This window comes from Carassius gibelio, chromosome B2, assembly GCF_023724105.1.
Source record: "Carassius gibelio isolate Cgi1373 ecotype wild population from Czech Republic chromosome B2, carGib1.2-hapl.c, whole genome shotgun sequence".
NCBI lineage: Eukaryota > Metazoa > Chordata > Actinopteri > Cypriniformes > Cyprinidae > Carassius > Carassius gibelio.
In genome coordinates, this window is record NC_068397.1 from 6611709 (window position 1) to 6632204 (window position 20496).

General features: G+C 37.3%; 2 protein-coding genes across 3 annotated transcripts; both read right to left on the bottom strand.

Moving 5' to 3' along the window:
* Positions 1–2397: 2397 nt before the first annotated feature.
* Positions 2398–9569, bottom strand: LOC127951349 (phospholipid scramblase 1-like). 2 transcript variants are annotated; one of them, XM_052549200.1, is made up of 10 exons: positions 9448–9569; positions 6925–6963; positions 6692–6775; positions 6549–6619; positions 6233–6275; positions 4241–4461; positions 3974–4135; positions 3660–3821; positions 3483–3532; positions 2398–3371 (listed from the first exon to the last, which is right to left on the bottom strand). In XM_052549200.1, exons 2-9 carry the CDS (start codon positions 6938–6940, stop codon positions 3503–3505), a joined length of 789 nt encoding a protein of 262 aa, XP_052405160.1. In that variant the 5' UTR covers positions 6941–6963; positions 9448–9569; the 3' UTR covers positions 2398–3371; positions 3483–3502. The 2 variants fall into 2 exon arrangements, with proteins under 2 accessions (XP_052405160.1, XP_052405161.1); XM_052549201.1 differs by lacking the exon at positions 9448–9569 and adding an exon at positions 7865–8042.
* A 529-nt stretch (positions 9570–10098) lies between these two features.
* On the bottom strand, positions 10099–12730 carry LOC127951495 (phospholipid scramblase 1). The gene is made up of 6 exons (XM_052549386.1): positions 12650–12730; positions 12169–12211; positions 11862–12082; positions 11520–11681; positions 10584–10745; positions 10099–10330 (listed from the first exon to the last, which is right to left on the bottom strand). The coding sequence occupies exons 1-6, from the start codon at positions 12710–12712 to the stop codon at positions 10292–10294; spliced, it is 690 nt and encodes a 229-aa protein (XP_052405346.1). The 5' UTR covers positions 12713–12730; the 3' UTR covers positions 10099–10291.
* Positions 12731–20496: the final 7766 nt, after the last annotated feature.

A 20496-nucleotide genomic window follows, 5' to 3' on the forward strand; every position in this document is an offset into this window, starting at 1 on the left:
GTCACAGACACATCAGAGCACAACATCAATCAAGTCCTTTCATTAGAGGCTGTCTAGGTCTCTCAGCGCCTCCATCAGCAGATGAGTCCTCCATTATTGATCAAACCAAATACATCCAACAGCCCTGCCACCACTATATCTCCCAGCTTGGAAGTTTACAGCCGGCTCCAGAGGAGCAAGAGAGTTTCTTCCTCAAAGATGCAGAACTGACTTACATGGGTGTTATACACTGGACTACAAACAAATAAATGAATTAGTATACTAATCAACTCAAATAGGAAAAATGATAAAGGATTAAAACATACCTTAAAATTTACAGTGGAAACATGTGTCTTGTCCAATGGACTTATTGGAAATGTAAGTTCTCACAAACTGAGGGACAAGTCAGAATTATTTAACGTGTTAACAGATAGAACGTCGGAGACTTCAGAGATTAGATACAGCTGGCAACACATATTTTACTACTGTAATCTAACATTTATGAGTAAAACTGAAGAATCCAAAGCAAAATCCAACACTGGAACTGATCGTGAAATACGAAAAAGTGCGAGATTTTAAGATGTGAATTCACATGAGATTTAAAGTCAGAGATATGAGAAATAATTACATTGTAAAGTATACTGACACATTAGGAAATATAAAAGTCGCAAATATGAGAAATAAAATCATTTTGAGAGACAAAATAATCACATTGTGAGATATAAAGTTGAAATACAAGAAATAAAATCTCACTGGAATATGCAAATATGAGAAATAGTCACAAATGTCATAATGTGATAATGTGAGACAATGACAAAGTCAATGTCACAAATATATGTCAAGTAACATCACATGGGGAGATATTAAGCCACATGGTGCAATGTAATACCGCAAATAATAGGAATAAAATCACATCACAAGATATTTAGTCACAAATATGACCAATCAAATAAAGTTACAAATGCAACAAATTAAGTAACAATGTGAGATATAAAGTCACAAATCTGGCAAATAATGTCACGTATGTAGTTCCAAATATGACAGATAAGGTCAGGTTGCAAGATATAAGTCACAGAGGCTTCAATAAATAATAAATTAGAGCCTCGTGGTTTGATGACAAGGGTTTAAAATGTAAATATGAATGACAGGAGCCCCAAAATGAAAACTGCTGAAATGGAGTGTTATTAAATTGTATTTGTTTTAACAAAGACAAACTTCATCACTGCTGAACAGTTCTTCGGGTCTAAGTGCAATGCACAAGCTTTGACATTCCATTGATATTCAGATATTCAGAACAGAATAATAACTTGCTGCATACTGCACAGTGTGCACTGCAACCGCCGATGTTTTTTAATAGTGTAGAGTGGAAAGTTTAGGATGACATGCTTCGGTCTTCAAAAGGTTTCGAGTAATGCGGGCAGACAGGAATAAAGCATTTAGCTGACTTTACTGTCAGTGGATTTCAGCTCTCTCAGTGTGTCTGCCTTTGATCGAATAATAGTATGTGATACAGCACACATTATGCAATGGCATACATTTCACCCAGCAGTATGCTGTGCTGTTTTCACATGACTTCAGTGCCGTCCAGTTATCATCTAAGAAATAAATAGCATGGTTGATTTTTTTTTTTTTTTCAGATTCATTTTTCACACTGGAAATGAAAAGACGAAATGTTGTCCCACATACAGTAGTGTGCTTTGGTTGTATACTTGACATTTTGGAACATGTGGGCAAAAAAGTAGAAAGCTGTAAATGAGGCAGTGCCTTTTTAAAAGCTACACTTTTGTACCTTTTTACCCCTAGAGACTGTATAGATGCATAATTCTGCCTGAAATTTATAATAGTACCTAAACGGCACATATTTATACCTTTTGAAAGGGCAATGTCACGGTGACAACCTTTGTACCTTTTTTTCTGATAGTGTATGCATGCAGAAAATTGGCAAACTATACATAACACACACACACACACACACACACACACACACACATATATATATATATATATATATATATATATATATATATATATATATGTGTGTGTGTGTGTGTGTGTGTGTGTGTGTACACAGTACAGACCAAAAGTTTGGACACACCTTCACATTCAAAGAGTTTTCTTTATTTTCATGACTATGAAAATTGTAGATTCACACTGAAGGCATCAAAACTATGAATTAACACATGTGGAATTATAAAACAGAACCAACTGAATAGTTAACTTTCAGAAACAACTGAAAATATGTCATATTGTAGGTTCTTCAAAGTAGCCACCTTTTGCTTTGATTACTGCTTTGCACACTCTTGGCATTCTCTTGATGAGCTTCACGTGTGTGTGTGTGTGTGTGTGTGTGTGTGTGTGTGTGTGTGTGTGTGTGTGTGTATATATATATATATATATATATATATATATATATATATATATATATATATATATATATATAAATGCAGTGCACTATAATGAACAGCATTCTAGAAGTAAAAGGATAATATTTTCTGGGGTCCTTCTATTTTTTTCTTCCAAAACCTAGCTGTTATTTATTGCAACTCTCAAAGTCTTAATTTTAGTAAAAAGGTTTAGAGATAGAGATTTCCTTCTCTGAAATGACCCTGGATAAGATTAAGGGCTTTCTTCGAGCATCATATCGAAAGTTTCCTTCTGAGGAAAAAGCAAACAGCTTTCTAAAGGACTGTAAATGAGGTGTTGCTGCTGAGCAACACGAAAACTTGGATAACGAGAAAGCAAAGGTAAAAAAGTTAAAGTGTTTCTCATTATCTAATTCCAAGAAGGCATAATGAGGAGTTGAGGAGCACTTTGGGAATAAAGAACAAAGGTGCTAAATGAAACTGTGAACGTTGTTTAGAATCATCTGAATAATTGTACTGTTTTATTTATTGTCAACTTCATTTTACAGTGAGAAATGTTTGAATATAATATGCATTACCTTTATACCTGTAAGCAATTATAATTTTATGACACATTTGTAAGAATGACTGCAAATACTAAAGCAGATGTTGATATATACCACTTTATTCTAGTATTTATTATAACGAAATGCAGCAAAATCAAGCCATTAACATTTTGCTTGTTACAAGACTGTTTATATTGTATTTTATAATAATGATAATAATAATAAGTGTAATAGTTTGCAGTTAATTCTTTTGGCAAAGTATACTTTGTTGATACAGGAGAGTATCTCAATATTATTGTAAAGGGAATTGCTGTCACCTAGTGGTGGCTCAAGGACAGTAGTGAAGGAATATACTCTATAATGTAATGTACATTGTAGTATGTATAATATAACTTGTCCATAATATTTAATGGAGTGATCCACATTTGAAACCATGGTTAAGATTTTGAGAGTCGAGGAGAAGTTCAAAAGTTCAAAATTCAACCTGAAATACAATGACAAAAAAATAATGATTAGATGTCACTAACAATGATGTGTTGAAAAATCATGTTGTGGACATTTTAAAGTATCCATAATGCAATATTACTGAACTTACATGACATCCAGAAAATGAAGTTATTTATTGTGTTCAAAGAACATGAAGTCCTGCAAGAGAAGAATAACAGTAGATTATTCACTATGCTGAAACACGCAAAGCTTATAGAGCAAGATTAAACCGATACAAACTGGTCCAACCAGTAACATGTTGACGTAATAACTTATTTTTGCTTACTATGAGGAAACACGCTCCGAAAAGAGCAGCTTTGATCTTCACGTCCAGATCGATAGGAAAGGAGATTCCAAAATTGTCTGCATCCGTGAAAGCTTCCCTCACCATACCGGTCCATTGTTTAGCGATTCTGCCCACCTTTGTTGATTCATCCACGGACAAAACCTGTTCAGATGCAAAAAAAAATAACTATCATCATGAAAAATGTTTAGTGGTATGTAAAAGGATCAGATGGTTTTATACTTTTATGACTAAGATTAAAGACCAGGTCAAATTATCAAACTATTATCAATATTCGTGTCTTGTATGTTTCGTACATCAAAGTTCACATCAGCGCAACATCTGCATGAACAGAACGGCCCCGAAATCTTCAGAACTGCTTCTTTCTTCTCATTCTGTATGGTATACTTGGGAAGGAAAGGATGCCAATTCTGGATCACATATCCAATCGGGTTGCCTGGTGGAGACTGGATTTCAAGCTGAGAGGAATGAGGAGTGATTTGAGTTTAGCTGTTGCGTTTACGCTGTAAATCCAACACAATTACGACACAGAATGTAACTTTATGAACCAAAATCTGTATTACCTCTTGCAGGCAACAGGGAAAACAGCAGCTTCCACACTTCAGAGGACGAGTGAGTGTCATCACTTCCTGTCCCATGTTATCCTGAACATGGAGGACGAATGACCGCAGTGGTCCACAGAACTGTCTGTTACAGCAGTTGTTTTCCTCAGCCACAAAGAACACCTGTTGCCCCATAGTGTTCTTCACTGTGTACTTATTGTTGGTCTCCCAGCCCAATATAACTTTGATACAACAAAATGAAACAAAAAATAAAAGTAAGATCCATGTTTTTGTCAAGTTTTGTGCACTGCTTTAACTGAGCCATCAGTAAGCCCCACCTTGGTTAGTTTCAATCCTGCCTGGCAACTGTTACCAACTACCATATTAACTGACAAGCTCTTGCTGTTTTCTAACTCTATGGAAGTGTGTTTGGGTGGTTTAACACCAAGTTACACCAAAACAAGGTAAAATATTGTGGCCGAAAAATGATTTTTTTTTTTAAATAACTTTTTACTTCATTTGTATTGTACAGACTTGTTAAAGGTTTTGGCACTTGTTATGAAATTCATGGACATGATTCAAAAAGGTCCAAAATGACCGGATTAGAAATGAATGGGATGTGAATTCCATCTAGTGGAAATATTTCCCAAATCCCACATTCCAAACAAAATTTTCCCAAAATAACTTATTTGAGATATCAGCCTCAAAATTTGGAACACAACTTTAGATTTACAGTTTGATTTTCACATAACTTAGAGTAAAACATGTTTTGCAAAATGTCATATATCACGTTTAAAATTGTGTTTTTGCAATTTCAAAATAATAAACCTTTCTAATAAAATAATAACATTTATTTATTTATTATTATCAATGTTATTTTATTTTATTTTTAGACCCAACTTAAGTCTGTGCTCTGAAGTATTTAAGATTTACCAATTTAATTTTCAGGTCTATGCTCAAAAAGTGATAAACAGGTAATAAATGGAACATAACTATTCTATCACATATATGTTTAACAAAAAATCCCCTAAAAATGTATATATAATTGGGTAGAAGTAACCAAGGGGGTCAGTTGATTTCTGTTATATTGAGATAATAGCCTTATAAAGGGTTACTTCACCCCAAAATGAAATTGAAGTGACGAAGTGAAGTTACATGACATACAACCAAGTATGGTGACCCATACTCGGAATTCGTGCTCTGCTTTTAACCCATCCAAAGTGCACACACACACACTGTGAACACACACCCGGAGCAGTGGGCAGCCATTTATGCTGCGGCGCTCGGGGAGCAGTTGGGGGTTCGATGCCTTGCTCAAGAGCACCTAAGTCGTGGTATTGAAGGTGGAGTAAGAACTGTACATGCACTCCCCCCACCTACAATTCCTGCCGGCCTGAGACTCGAAATCACAACCTTTCGATTGCAAGTCTGTCTGTCTACCCATTAGGATGAAAAGGATGAAAACCAGGAAGCGTGTGACTGTCCCATTGACTGACAAGTAAATTGCAATGTCAAGGTCCATAAAAGTATGACACAGAATAGTTTGAGTTCAGCAGATATTCTCCGAAATGGTGCTATGGTGATGCGGAGAGACACAGAGGAGAAGAAATGTTGAATAAAGTTGTTTTTTTTTTTTGTTTTTTTTTTTCATAAAATAATTTTTTCAAAAGGTATTTTTGTCACTTCATAAAATTCAGATTGAACCACTGATGGCAGATGGACTATTTTGAATATGTCTTTTCTGGACCTTGACAGTGCAATTTACTTGTCAATCAATGGCACAGTCACGAGCCTCCTTGTTTTCATCCAAAATATCTTAAATTGTGTTCTGAAGAAGAACAAAGTTTTTACAGGTTTGGAACGACATGGGGGTAAGTGATTAATCACAATATTTTCATTTTGGGGTGGAGTGTCCCTTTAATCTCAACACATGCAAAATATTCATATAATATTGGTAAAAAACTAAAAAAAAACAAACAAAAAAAAACACTAAAACTAACATCACACTGTTACCTTCAGCCAGCTCAACTTTCTGCTGTACAAGAAGTTGATCAATCTGTGTTGGAAAAAGGAAATAAATGTTTAAAAACATCTTTACGACTTTGTATGGCATGCTAATCATTTTTAAAGCGTTTCCAAAGTATTTCACATTCTTCCAAGAAGTGGGACATTTGTTGTGGCATTTCAAAGCCCAGAAATTCAACGCAACCCAAGTCACCATTTCCTGAGAAGAAACTATCTCATCTTGCAACATTTTTTTTTTTTTTTTTGTTCCATCACCGCCTACAGTGGCATACAGAGCTGTTCATATCCAGCATCGAAGCTCTACCTGGGTCAGGTACTCCAGTCCTGGTGGGCAGCCCGCAGGTCTTTGTGGAACTGGCATCACAGGCATTTGACCTTTCAAAGAGAAGAAAATGACACAGGAGGATCTAGAAAAGTGAGGATTGTGAAAATGTCAAATTCCCTTACCTTGGCCTGGTATGCCTTGTCTCTGGTTATAAGGAGGGGTGGGATTAATAGCATTTTTCTGTGGTTGGAGTTCAGTTGGGTAACCTGGTTTAAAAAGTATCAAAGAACATCAATTTGACATTGTTCTTACTGTGAAAGCCAGAGTGCTTCTTTGAGTTACAAACTGTATAACAGCAATTTAACAGAGTTCTGTCAGGATCAGGTTGCTGATGATAAGATTTTGACACACTCACCATTATTTGTTGCCATTATGGAAGGCTGCAAATGACGGTCTGCAAACATGCAAACCAGAAAAGCAGGTTAAGCAAATATTTTCCTATATGTTTTTTTCCATACTTTGTAGGGAATGGAATTTCAACAACCCAATATTTTCATAACCAGTGAATCTTCAATACAAACAGGATGGCATTAATACACAATATTCAGGTTGGGAACACCTGGGAATTTACCAGGAAATAACCGGGAAGTTGGACTGCAATTACAGAATGCAAATAACATGTAATCTTCCTAGACACATATTAGGATAATCCACTCGAATACAAGATGTTTGTTACATTAGTTATTATAAGGTGTTTATAATTGTAACAACTGATGTAAACTACAGCTTTTGTACTTAAGCAACCAGAACACCATAATGCATTCATGAAAAAAAATTCAAAGAAAAAAAAAAAGTTAATTCATACTTTCATAGCCTATTAATTTAACATATTTTGAACACATTTAAGGAGATCAAATATTACCAAATAAACAATCAGTCAGTTATTTAGATAATGAATTACTGGATTACTCCGTGAACATTTTCGATAATAATACAAATTATTAATGATGTCCAAACAAACCAATAAATAATAGATTATTACATACTACTTTCCACAACGAGACTGTCAGTTTTCAGACGAAATACAGTTATAGTGAAGAAATATTATGTATAAATGGATAGCCTGCCTAGACATAATCCTTCATAACCTGATAATTCGGTTAATCCAGAGGTTTAGAAATACTGTAACGTAAACATGCAGTTGTTACTTTAAAGGTCTATTTCTAGCTGATTTCTATGCTACTTCGTTTATTATAACTTCATCCTATTTATTCCGTCTTAGTTTTGACGTTACGGGTTAACTGACAAAACGTTTTTAGTGTATGCTTCATTAATTTAATATGCTAAAAACTCACCTGTTACTTGTTAAAACTGAAGTGCTGTGGATACTGATGCCGTAGATATTGCGTTGTAGTCTTTTACTTACATTTCTTTTTTATATATTATTATTTTAGTGGGCGACAGTAACACAGAGCTGTTTTCTCTTCGCCCTTTATCTGCCTCAAACACTATACGTGAGTTTCCTTTCCGGGAAACAATCTGCTTCTGCCCACACCCATTACACAAAAAACCCAAAGAGACTGAGGCAGTGGGGGTTCATCTCCTTATTTTAATATATATATAAATAGATTTTTTTTTTTTTTTTTTCTGTGATGACCGACGGTTCATTAAGTAACTTCGAATCCCTCGTCTGGCTTTTAGACGGAAGTGTCTCCATGGATATAGACAGTTATTTGTGTATGGAAATTGATAACGTTTCCATACTACGTTGTACTTTCAGGTGTACGCTATTGAAAGTTTCTGCTTGTAACTTTTCAAAAACCCTTTCAATACATTTCTTAGCCATTTTTTTTTCTATTCAATGCTTCACACACTTTTTTCATGTTTAGAAATGAGATCAGCCTTCACGTGCAATCTCACAATCCACCCATAATTAACAGGAAACAGCTTATTAAAACAACACACAGTGGAATACAAAGTTGAGGCAAAGGTTTATACTTTAACAATACAGAAATTATGGCTTTTTACCCCTTAAGTATTGCCTGGTATTAACATAAAACTCTTTATTTTAAAAAGGTTTGATCTTTTAAAAACGTATTTATCTCTAACAGTTATCACACAAAAACACAAACACACACACAATATTAATTAGATATTAATTCAAGAAAACCATAGTGGTTTACCAGAAACAAATCATATATATTATGTTAGTGTTGTCGAATGATTAATCATGGTTAATCACATCCAGATTTTTATATATATATATATATATATATATATATATATATATATATATATATATATATATATATATATATATATATATATATATGTGTGTATGTATATATATGTATATATATATATATATATATATATATTTATATATATATATATATATATATATATATATATATATATATATATATATATATAATACATATATATAATACATGTATGTCTACATTGGTTATCTAATATATAAACTATATTTTTCTTAAATATATATGTGAATGTGTTTGTATTTATATAAACATAATAAATATACACAGTATACACACATATATTATGTAAACAATCTTTTTTTTTTGATCTGATTATTCGTTTGACAGCACACACACACGCACGCACGCACGCACGCACGCACACACACACACGCACACACACACACACACACACACACACACACACACACACACACACACACACACACACACACACACACACACACACACATTTACATTCATAGCCTGAATTTGATGCTTAAAAAATATATTTTCAGTCAAAAGTATAAACACAAAGGTTAAGTTATTCATTTATGACAAACATGTTAATGTATGCCAAAAAAAAAAAACAAAAAAAAAAAACACACAAATGCATCAAATTACATTCACAGAAACACAATAACAAACAATAACTTGCAATGTAACATCGTACGTACTTTCACTCGAATCCAGTTTGCGGTACACACATAGCAGCTCTTTCACATGTAGTATCTCTTGTTATACATATGTTGTAAAACTAACTTGTGCCCTTGTATGTATAAGAAAGGCTGGGGGTCGAGCAGAAGGGAATGTGTGACTTAAAATAGCACACTGATAGAGACTTTCAGAAATGCACAGGACACACAATAATGTCATGAACTATAGTAAATCTAAAAACAGAATGGAACAGTTGAAGAATTTGCTAAATACGAATTTATGTTGAATTCTTTAAACATTTCATCTTGCTGTTTAGATTCATGGTTATTGTGAATCCTTAAATCAACATTTTATGGATTAGTTAAATATTGACACGCTCTAGATGCAGACATTATATTTACACACTGTAAAAAAATAAAAACCTCTCCAACTCAATATTTTCTAGTGACTAGTCACATCTTAATTTATCAGTTGGCCTAATTACATTTATGAAATTCAATTCACACAAATTCAATTTGGCCAATTGAAAAATTTAGATGTGATCAATCAATAGAAAATTTTGAGTTGGAGAGGTCTGAATTTGTATTTATTTATTTTACAGTGCAGCAGGTTTATCTTTCTTTATTAAATAATAATAATAATAAAGAGGGGTGGAGTCACAAGAACAAATGTGTATGAAAGAGTTTATACTTCTGTTGTGAAACTGGAAGAATTATTAGGTGAGATAAGTGGATGTTTTACACTGTGTTGTAATGAAGAAAAACATTTCTATGACCCAAACTTTAAAGAGAAAATTGTACAGCATTTGTATAAAAACAAACAAACAAAATTTTATCAAATGGGGAACAAGGCTCCAGGGTGGTTTTACTCTTGTTTTTTAGTGTGCTCAAAATACATGAAATCCTGTAAATTCAAAATGAAAAAAGACAAGTAAATTAATGTAATTAGAAATTATGTAATTATGGACAGATTCTTCAAATTCTTGATAGAAAAGCTAATAAATAAATAAATAATTAATAATAATAATAATGATAATAATAATCATATATATATATATATATATATATATATATATATATATATATATATATATATATATATATATATATATATATAAATGTTTATTAATGATTAATGAAGAGTACCTATTACTTACAATAAGAAAGCAGGCTCCTAATATTACTGCTTTTATTTTCACATCCAAATCCACTGGAAACTGCAAGCCAAAGTTGTCTGCATCAGTAAACGCTTCTGCTTCAAATCCTGACCACTGTTTACTAATCCGACCAATCACTGATGATTCATCCAGTGACATCACCTGGTATCAAATAAACATGTGACTGTTAGATTGATGATCAGTTAAACACTTTAAATGGTGTAGAATTTAATTTATAAATCAGTTGAACTTCATTCTGCAAGCACAAAATATGACATTCACAAAATAATCTCATTCACAGCAAAATAGTAATATATAATAGTATACATTTTTATATACAATATAGACTACCATTTCACCAAGGCTGCATTTATTTTAATTTATTCTTGTGATGTAAAGCTTAATTTTCAGCATCATTACTCCATTACTCCAGTCTTCACATGATCCTTCAGAAATCACTTTAATATGCTGTTTTGGTCCTCAGGAAACATTTCTTACTATTGTCAATGTTGAAAACAGTTATGCTGCTTAAAATTTTTGTGGAAACTGTTATACCAATATATATATATATATATATATATATATATATATATATATATATATATATATATATATATATATATATATATATATATATATATATACACACATTACCTGAATATATATTATTTGATGTATGCAAAATTATGTATACCTAATTTATTTGAAAACAACATTGTAAATGTCCTTACTGTCACTTTTGATCAATTTTATGCATCCTTGCTGAATATTATATTATATTATATTATATTATATTATATTATATTATATTATATATTCCATGTTTGTATTTTTAATTGGCTTTATATTTCCAAACCATTTGTATTATATTATATTGTTACAATATTATATTTTGAACATGACAGTATAATTTATGGTATAATGTATGCACCATACCTCAAAATTAACATCGGAACAACATTTGCAGTCACAGAATGGCCCCACAATCTTCAGAACAGGCTCTTTTCTCTCATTCTGGATGGTGAATTTCGGGAAGAAAGGATGCCAGCTTTGTATTACATAACCAATAGGGCTCCCCGGGGGGCTCTGGACCTCCAGCTGAAATATATGAGGCAGTACTGACATGTTAAGACAGCAACATAGATATTTTTCAAATATTTATTAACACTTATTGTTTTTATTGATTGCAGGTATGATGGAATGCAAAGCAGGATGCAAAACACTGGGCTAATATGCATGAAACAGTATGAATGGTGAAGTGGTCGTGTTGTACTGTACCTCTTGCAGACAGCAAGGAAAGCAACAACTACTGCATTTGAGGGGGCGGGATAAAGTCATCACTTCCTGTCCCATGTTATCCTGGATATGAAGCAGGAAGGAACGCAGTGGTCCACACATCATTCGAGTACAAAAATTGCTCTCCTCAGCAGCAAAAAACACCTGCTGTCCTAAACTATTTTTCACAACATATTGATTATTGGTCTCCCATCCCGTGAGAACTGTAAGACAAAGAGAGCATTTGTAGTCACTCACTTGACAGGGGTTTAGAAAATTATTTTTAGTGCAATCAGTGGTCAGACATTACCTTCCATTAATTCAATTTTCTGATGAACTAGAAGCTGGTCAACCTGTGATAAGCAGCATTGTAGAACTGACATGAAAATAGGCATAGAGTGCATTATTTGTCCATCTGTACTGTAAGATGTCCATAAGTACACTGATGTCAAAAACCACATTCACCCAGGCAAAGAGAAGCAGAGCTAAAGACACATGCAGTTTTATTTTATTTTTTATATCTTTTTTTTTTTTTTTTTTTTTTTTTTTTTTTTTACACACATATACACATATGTCTGGTTTACTATTCTAGAAAGATAATAGATGTTATTACAAGTATTTAAAAAATTGTAAGGAACTGGTATTGTTTATAAGTGAATCGGAACCATTAAATTCTTCATGGTTTTCATTCCTACTGTAGATTCTAGAGAAAGGTTCATATATATATGAACAATGATTCTTTTTCTCTACAGTGAATGTAAATGTTCATTTCTGAGAGTATTGTTATTCACCTGGGCCAGGTACTCCAAACCTGGTGGACAGCCCAGAGGTCTGTCTGGGACTGACATGACCATCGGGTCCTGAGGTGGGCTATAACCTGCAGCAGAGAAGAACATTTTTACAGTATAGTACTTGAACTCTGTACACATTATTCATGTTTATGTCTTTACCTTCTGCTGGTGTAAGATGAATGTCATTTCCTGAATGAGGTCCAATGGTATATACTAAGGGTGAAAGAGATAAATATGATAAACTATCAGATATCTTTACCCGTACAGATCAGATACTTGATACATGAAGTGAATGAAAATAAGTTGATCTAGGAAGAAGCGACCCATATGTCACCACAATGATTTATTTTATTTTTTCTTGAAATGCGTTTAAAAAAAAAAAAAAAAAAAAAAAAAAAAAAATGGCAATGTGTTTTAAAAGGTTGTGAAATATATTGAATTCAACTCTCACCAGATGCCATTGGCACATTTGCTGAAGGTACATTTGCTTCTCCTGTCTGATCTATAAAAAGAATGCAGTTAAAATAGTTTAGATCATTAAGTTGAAAAAATCTGAAAAATGCTTTGTCGGCATGTGTGCACTTTCTCAGGACTCATCATGTTCTTGATCATCTCCAGATCATCAACCAAAACTACGCTAAATGCAACATTCCAAAACAAGCCTTTATTGGATACAAAAAGAAAAAAAAAATTGATATTTGATTTGCCCACTAAAGAGCAGCAGAGTAGCACAAACACTAGAGCAGTATGTTGTATGAAACCTAATGCAGAAAAAAATGTTTTACTAATATTCAGCAGTAAACATTCTGCTACATCTTGACCAGCACATGTTTTAGCCCATAAAGTTAAATGTCCGTACATAACATGAACACATACAAGCCAACAATGAGTGCAAATTATAGGGTTTAAAGGGGTCATATGATGAAAATAAAATTTTTCCTTTTTCTTTGGCGTGTTACAACCTCTTGGTGCATAAAGAAGATCTGTAATGTTGCAAAGACTAAAGTCTCAAATCCAAAGAGATATTCTATCAGGAACACTACCGGACACAGATGCAGGTTTCAGTATGAGACAAATTTATTTAATAAGTCCAAAAAGAAAACTCCCTCAAACAAACTGAAACAGGCTGGGAAAAAAGTCCAACAGAAAAATTAGAGGCTTCAAATGTCCTTGCGTAAACACCCGGCAAGGGGCACCCAATGGCACAGCTGCATAGTGAACGGAGAGGGGAGGAAGGCACGAGAGAGCTGGCAACAGAGCAGACCAAAACACTTCTGTGGAATGCAGGTGCCCAGTCTCGGAAATGATGAAGGGGAAAAATAGGGAAAACAAAACAACTGGTAGCAGCAAAAAAGTGAAGTGACATTCAGCCAAGTATGGTGACCCATACTCAGAATTTGTGCTCTGCATTTAACCCATCCGAAATGCACACACACAGAGCAGTGAACACACACACACACACTGTGAGCACACACCCGGAGCAGTGGGCAGCCATTTATGCTGCGGCGCCCGGGGAGCAGTTGGGGGTTCGATGCCTTGCTCAAGGGCACCTAAGTCGTGGTATTGAAGGTGGAGAGAGAGCTGTTCATGCACTACCCCCACCCACAATTCCGTCCGGCCCGAGACTAGAACTCACAACCCTTCGATTGGGAGTCCAACCCTCCAACCATTAGGCCATGACTGACAAGGACCAAAAAACTGGCATGGACCAACAATGGCACAACTGAACAGGGCTAGACTGGAGCGGACAGAGTGACTGTACATGGACTATTTGGCGTACAATGATCTGGCACCAACTGGCATGAAAAACGGAAATAAATAGAGCAAGAGATGAAAAGACATTGAATTCAGGTGAGTGGAGTCAAACTATTCGGAGCGGAAAAGTTAGTAAAGAGGGGGAGGGAGGAACGCCACAGAAAGGTGCATGACGAATTAACAAAACAAAACACCATGTGCGCACAACATGCAGACATATAGATAACGTGCACACCAAAGAACATGGTGATCAGACAGAGGACATGACAGTACCCCCCCCCCCCCCTCCAATGGACACCACCAGGCGCCGCAGGAAGGGGCTCACCTCGTCGCCGATAGAAGTCCTCAACCAGTCTCCAGTCCAAGATGTCCTGGGCCGGAATCCAGCTCCTTTCCTCTGGACCATAGCCCTCCCAGTGAACAAGATATTGAAAGCCCCGACCCCTACGTCGGACCTCTAGCTACTTCTACACCGTATAGACCGTATAGGTTTAACGCTGGTAACATGGAAAAGTGTGATTCCGTGACACCGCCGCCAGACTCAGGACCTTGGTGATCCGGTATGGGCCAATGAACCTGGGTGCCAACTTGCGTGATGCTACCCTGAGAGGCAGGTCCTTGGTGGAGAGCCATACACTTTGACCACACACGTAACGAGGAGCAGGTGTCCGGTGGCGATCTGCCTCTGCTTTAGTCCACCTATTAGCCTGGCCCAAGGCAGCCTTAGCCCTCTTCCAGGTGCGTCGACACCATCGGACAAAAGCCAAAGCAGATGGGAGCGTGTGGGAAACAAGGAGGGTTTATAAGCGACAGAACACTGGAATGGGGACATACCTGTGGCAGAGGCCAGAAGGGAGTTATGGGCATATTCTACCCAGTACAGCTGTTGACACCAGGAGCTCGGATTGTGGGATGCCAGGCAGCAAAGAGTGCATTCAAAATCCTGGTTTGCCCGCTCTGTCTGGCCGTTGGTCTGGGGATGGAATCCTGATGACAGGCTCGTAGAGGCCCCGATCTGCCAACAGAACTCCCTCAAAAACCGGGAGACAAACTGGGGAACCATATTAGAGACCAAGTCAACTGGAAGACCATGAATCCGTTACACTTGATCAACCATCACCTGAGCAGACTCCTTGGCTGAGGGGATCTTGGGAAGGGGAATGAAACAGGCCGCCTTCGAGAAACGGTCCTCCACCGTAAGAATGACAGTGTTACCCTTAGATTCAGGGAGGCCAGTGACAAAACTAAGGGCCAAACGTGACCAGGGGGACCACAGGAGGCACATTAGAAGTCTTGCTCTGAGCGCACAAAGAGCAGGCTGCCATGAACTGCCTGAAATCCATGGCCATGGATGGCCACCAATCTGGCCCTTACCTTACATCAATGGCCCTTACCTTACAGGGGTCAGCTTTAATCTCTCCCTCAGAAACAACGAACCACAAGAACGGAACCGACTGGGCATGGAAAACACACTTCTCCACCTTAACATAAAGCTGGTTCTCCAGCAGCCGTTGTAGCACCTGATGAACGTGCTGAGTGTGTATCTGCAGAGATGGGGAAAAAAATCAAGATACCAAAATACACAAAGACGAAGCGATTCACCATGTCTCTCAACACGTCGTTAACCAGGGCCTGGAAGACAGCTGGGGCACTGGTCAGACCAAATGGTAGGACCCGGTAAGTTTCCCATGGGTGTGTTGAAGGCTGTCTTCCACTCATTCCCCTCATGTATGTGAATCAGGTGATAGGCATTCCAAAAGTCTAGCTTGGTTAAGACCTTGGCTCCCTGTAATAGCTCAAAGGCAGACGACATAAGAGTACCTGTTCTTAATAGTGATGTCATTCAGGCCTCGATAATCTATACAAGGATGCAAGGAGCCGTCGTTCTTCTTGACAAAGAAGAACCTGGCACCCAGAGGAGATGAAGAGGGTTGGATGAGAACGGCTTTGAGGGATTCATTAATGTACTTGTCCATGGCCTCTCTTTCAGGACATGAAAGGGAAAATGAGTGGCCCTTGGGTGGGAAGTGCCTGGGAGGAGCTCGATGGCACAATCGTAAAGGTGAAGTGGAGGTAAAGAGGTTGCCCAGGACTTGCTAAACACCTGGCACAAGTCGTGGTACTCCACCGGGACCTGCAAGACAAGACACACAGACACAGGAAAAGAGGTAGCACCCAAACAAGACGCAAGACAAAACTCACTCCAAGACAAGAAGTTGCTAGACCAATCCACGCGAGGGCCATGTCACACCAACCACGGGTGCCCAAGTACTATGGGAGCACTCGGGATTCAATAAAGTACAGTGTGGTCTCCTCATGGTGACTGCCAGAGACTAAAAGATTGACAGGAAGGAGTAGCATAGGAGACAGTAGTGATTAAGGTGCCATTCAATGAACGGGCAGGAATAGGTTCAGGAAGAGGAATGGCAGGAATCCCCCACTGGTAGCTAGAGAGAAATCCATAAAATTGCCCTCGGCTACTGAGTCAACCAGTGCCGAGCAGGAATTCGAAACATCACCAATCTGAAGGAGAGTCCGAGAGGAGGGGAGATGCAATACATCATCCATCATCAGTGGAGGAGACATTCAGGGGGTCGGTGGGGGAAACAGCAGATGACTCCTCCATCCTCCAGGATGGACGAACTGCCAGGCGCTGACGGCGGCAGCGAAGGTGACCTTCGATCCGCAATGCCATATTGATAAGATCGTCAAAGTCACGTGGCAAGTCCTGAGTGGCCAGCTCATCCTGGATGTCGTCCTCTAGCCCTGCACGAAACTTATCTTGACAGGCCTCCTCATTCCAGTCACAGGAACAGTAGCTGCCAGAGTCTTGAAATGGATAGCATAGTCCGTCACAGAGCGACCCGCCTGACGGAGCCATGCTAGCTGGTCGGCCAGAGTGGTCAAACAGCCTCTCCATCTCCTGCCGGAAATCATTGAAAGATGCACAACAGGGAGCTTGAGTCTACCAGATGGATGTTCCCCAGTGTCTAGCCTTCCCAGTTAATACAAAGCCACTTTGGACTTCTCAAGCGCGTATGTGCGTGGCTGCAGAGCAAACACCACGGAACACTGGGACAAGAAGGCCCAGCAGGAATCGGGGTCCCCATCATAGGGTGTTGGGTTATTGCATTGGAGCTCAGGCTCATGGCGAGGAAGATGGTGAAATACCCTGTGCAGCCTCTCGTTGCAGCTCTTGGATGCGGGTGGTCAGCTCATCCACTTTGTTTGGCCTTCCAAAATAGCACGATATCAGCTTTGTCATGCCTGGAGCTGATCCGTGCTGGCCGATAAGGAAATACAGCAACTTCGAGCTGTGGATCACCAGATCAGCTTTAATTGTGGATGAAGTGGAGTCCAGCCCAGGGTCATAACATGTGGTTACAATAACCCCAGTCCGCTCCTCGTTATAGCCGTTGATTGCTCAAGCCCCCAGCCATTCCTAACTATTTCCAAGGACAGTCTGGTGCTTCTTACTCATGGCACGTAAGTAGGTTTACATATGTAAAGGATTTGCCACTGATGATCCAAATGTGAGTTTTGAGCAGTGTATAGAGTAGAGCTTGTTGTTTGTCATTTTCAGATGGCGGGCATATAGGAGAAACAACAATGTACATTATGTAGGAAATAATTTGTGTTTTTTTTTTTACCTTTAAAACACATTTCATTACACCAAATACACAAAATAATGTTCTTTTTAGCAACATCATATGACCCCTTTAATGGTTAGTTAGTACAAAGGACGGTACAGTATGTTTCCGTCCTTTGTTTGCATGTTCCAGACAGACAAGTCTGTACATTAGTAGTGGCTATTTTTAGGTGACTTTATCTGCATTGTTGCATTGTTATGCCAGTAGATGGCATCATTCGCTATTAATTTATTCAAGTATATTTGCAATTTAAATACAGACTAAATGTTATTTCAAATGCAACTTCTGTAGTGCAGAAAGAGAGGGAGGTTTCTGATTTTACTACTGACAAACTGTAGTGTCTTATTGTTCTGCTTGAACTTTTACATATTTTGAGCCTTGGTGGATCAGAAAGTAACAAAGACAATGTAACTGGAAACACTGTAAAATGTAAATTACACACAATATAATCTTGCTGAACCACTGTACAATAAAAAGCAATATCCCTCAATTGGGGCAACAAGTGATTGTCTTTATGAGTGAGTTATTGAATGTTTAAAAGCAGTGATCCATTCAATAATGGTACTATTGTCTAATGATTTGAGACACACAACAGTTTGATTTCTCTGTTGATGAAGCAAAAACACAATAGTAACTGGCAGTAAAATCTAAGTTACTAAATATTAACATTTTGATTATTGAAATCTATAAAAGCGGATTCCAATCATGCTGTTGGTCTGAATCAGCACTCTCCCTTGATAGATATAACTTAAATATTACTGCTAAACTATATAAATCATGCAGCTTTAGACCCAGGATGACCACACAATCGTTTACATTTGTTATGCAATGTTCAGACCTTTCGTGATTTCAGATGGTTTAAAATGATGGGTAATCACTTACCTTGCAAAAACATGATGGTGAATAATGTTCCTCTATACTGTAACACAATAGCATGAAAAAAAACAACAACATACAATTTATTTGTGAATCTGCATCAGTAACACTATGGCTGTGAAAACAGTATGTGACAAAATAAATATGTCTTAATTTACAGTACTGATAAAAGAGTGCACATTAGGTACCCTAATACTTCAGGCAAGATTCTAACATTTGCATATGATGGACACTATCTAGCCACAAGAGAGGATTTGTGAATGGTAGTGAAGTGACACAACTGACACTGGAAAGTCACGTTATTATGATAACATGGCAAATGTATAGATTATATTCATACTAAACACATTAATACTACAAAAAAAATACTATGAAATCATTTCTTATTCAAAATAAGTACCTACACAAGGGAGTCTACGATTTTGGAAACACCTTATGTGTTTGAGCTGACAGCAGTGTCAGTACTCCAAGTTGATTAAGGGCCAAACCACCAGTTTGTTCTGTGCCAGTGGACACGCACTGTAAAAAAAGTGTTACAAACGTATTGACCTGCAAAAGAGCTTTCTATACTCGCAATCTGAGGCAAAGCAATATATAAGCAAGTACTGTATAAGCTGCTTTGGGCTTCAGGTATGCGCTTCAACCTAGTGGCAACCTACCGCTCTCTCTGGTGAAGCCAACAAGGAAGTGACTAAAAATGCAATTCATTGACTGGCCGCTTGAGGCTGGCTGTAAAAGGGAGTCAATCCCATAGACTCCCCATGTTAAAATGCCCAACTTTACAGCAGGAAAAAACATGTTTACAGCCTGGTGCAAAAAATGATTTTGGTCTATATAGCTAATTTTGATCTTCATGACAACTGTGAGGGTAATTTTAAACTCATCCGTTTAAATTATAATAAGACTTAAAGTTCTGCATAATGAAGGGCGTGGCCACTTGAGTGACAGATGGTTTGCCGCTGTTGATAATGCCGTTGAGCTTGTGGGTATGGCTTCAGCAACCAGCTCCCACCCTTTTGCCCAGGGTTCAATTTGTGAAAAAAACTGAGGGGGGTGGGGGGGGGTGGGTGGGGGTTGGGTTCTCCCTATGCTGCAATTTAATTTAGCCATTTAATTTAATTTTCAATAAAACTGTTTTTATTACTATATTTTAATGTTTCTGTTGTCAGACAACGGAATAAATATTATAATGACTGAAACGCGGTCCACTACACAACTAGCTCTCAAACATCTGCACTAATGAAATCAAATACACGTACGATAAAGTCAGTGGTTGTGCTGGGACTGATGTCGGCTATACTTGCTTGTCAAATAGAGTTAGAAGCAACAGAATATATATATTTTTAACTGAAAGTGCTGCTTCTCTCTGCGCTCGCTGAACATAGCAGATGCAGAGAGAGAGGCTCGCGCTGGGAAAGAGAGACCTCACGCTCATGCGGGAGCACCAGAGAGTCTCGGAGACTAAATAATGATTGCCCAAAATGTCGCTAGATAGAGACAAAGTCTCCAGGTTAGCAACTCCACTGCCCAACGGACTAGAATTGTACAATAGCGGAATTGTACTAC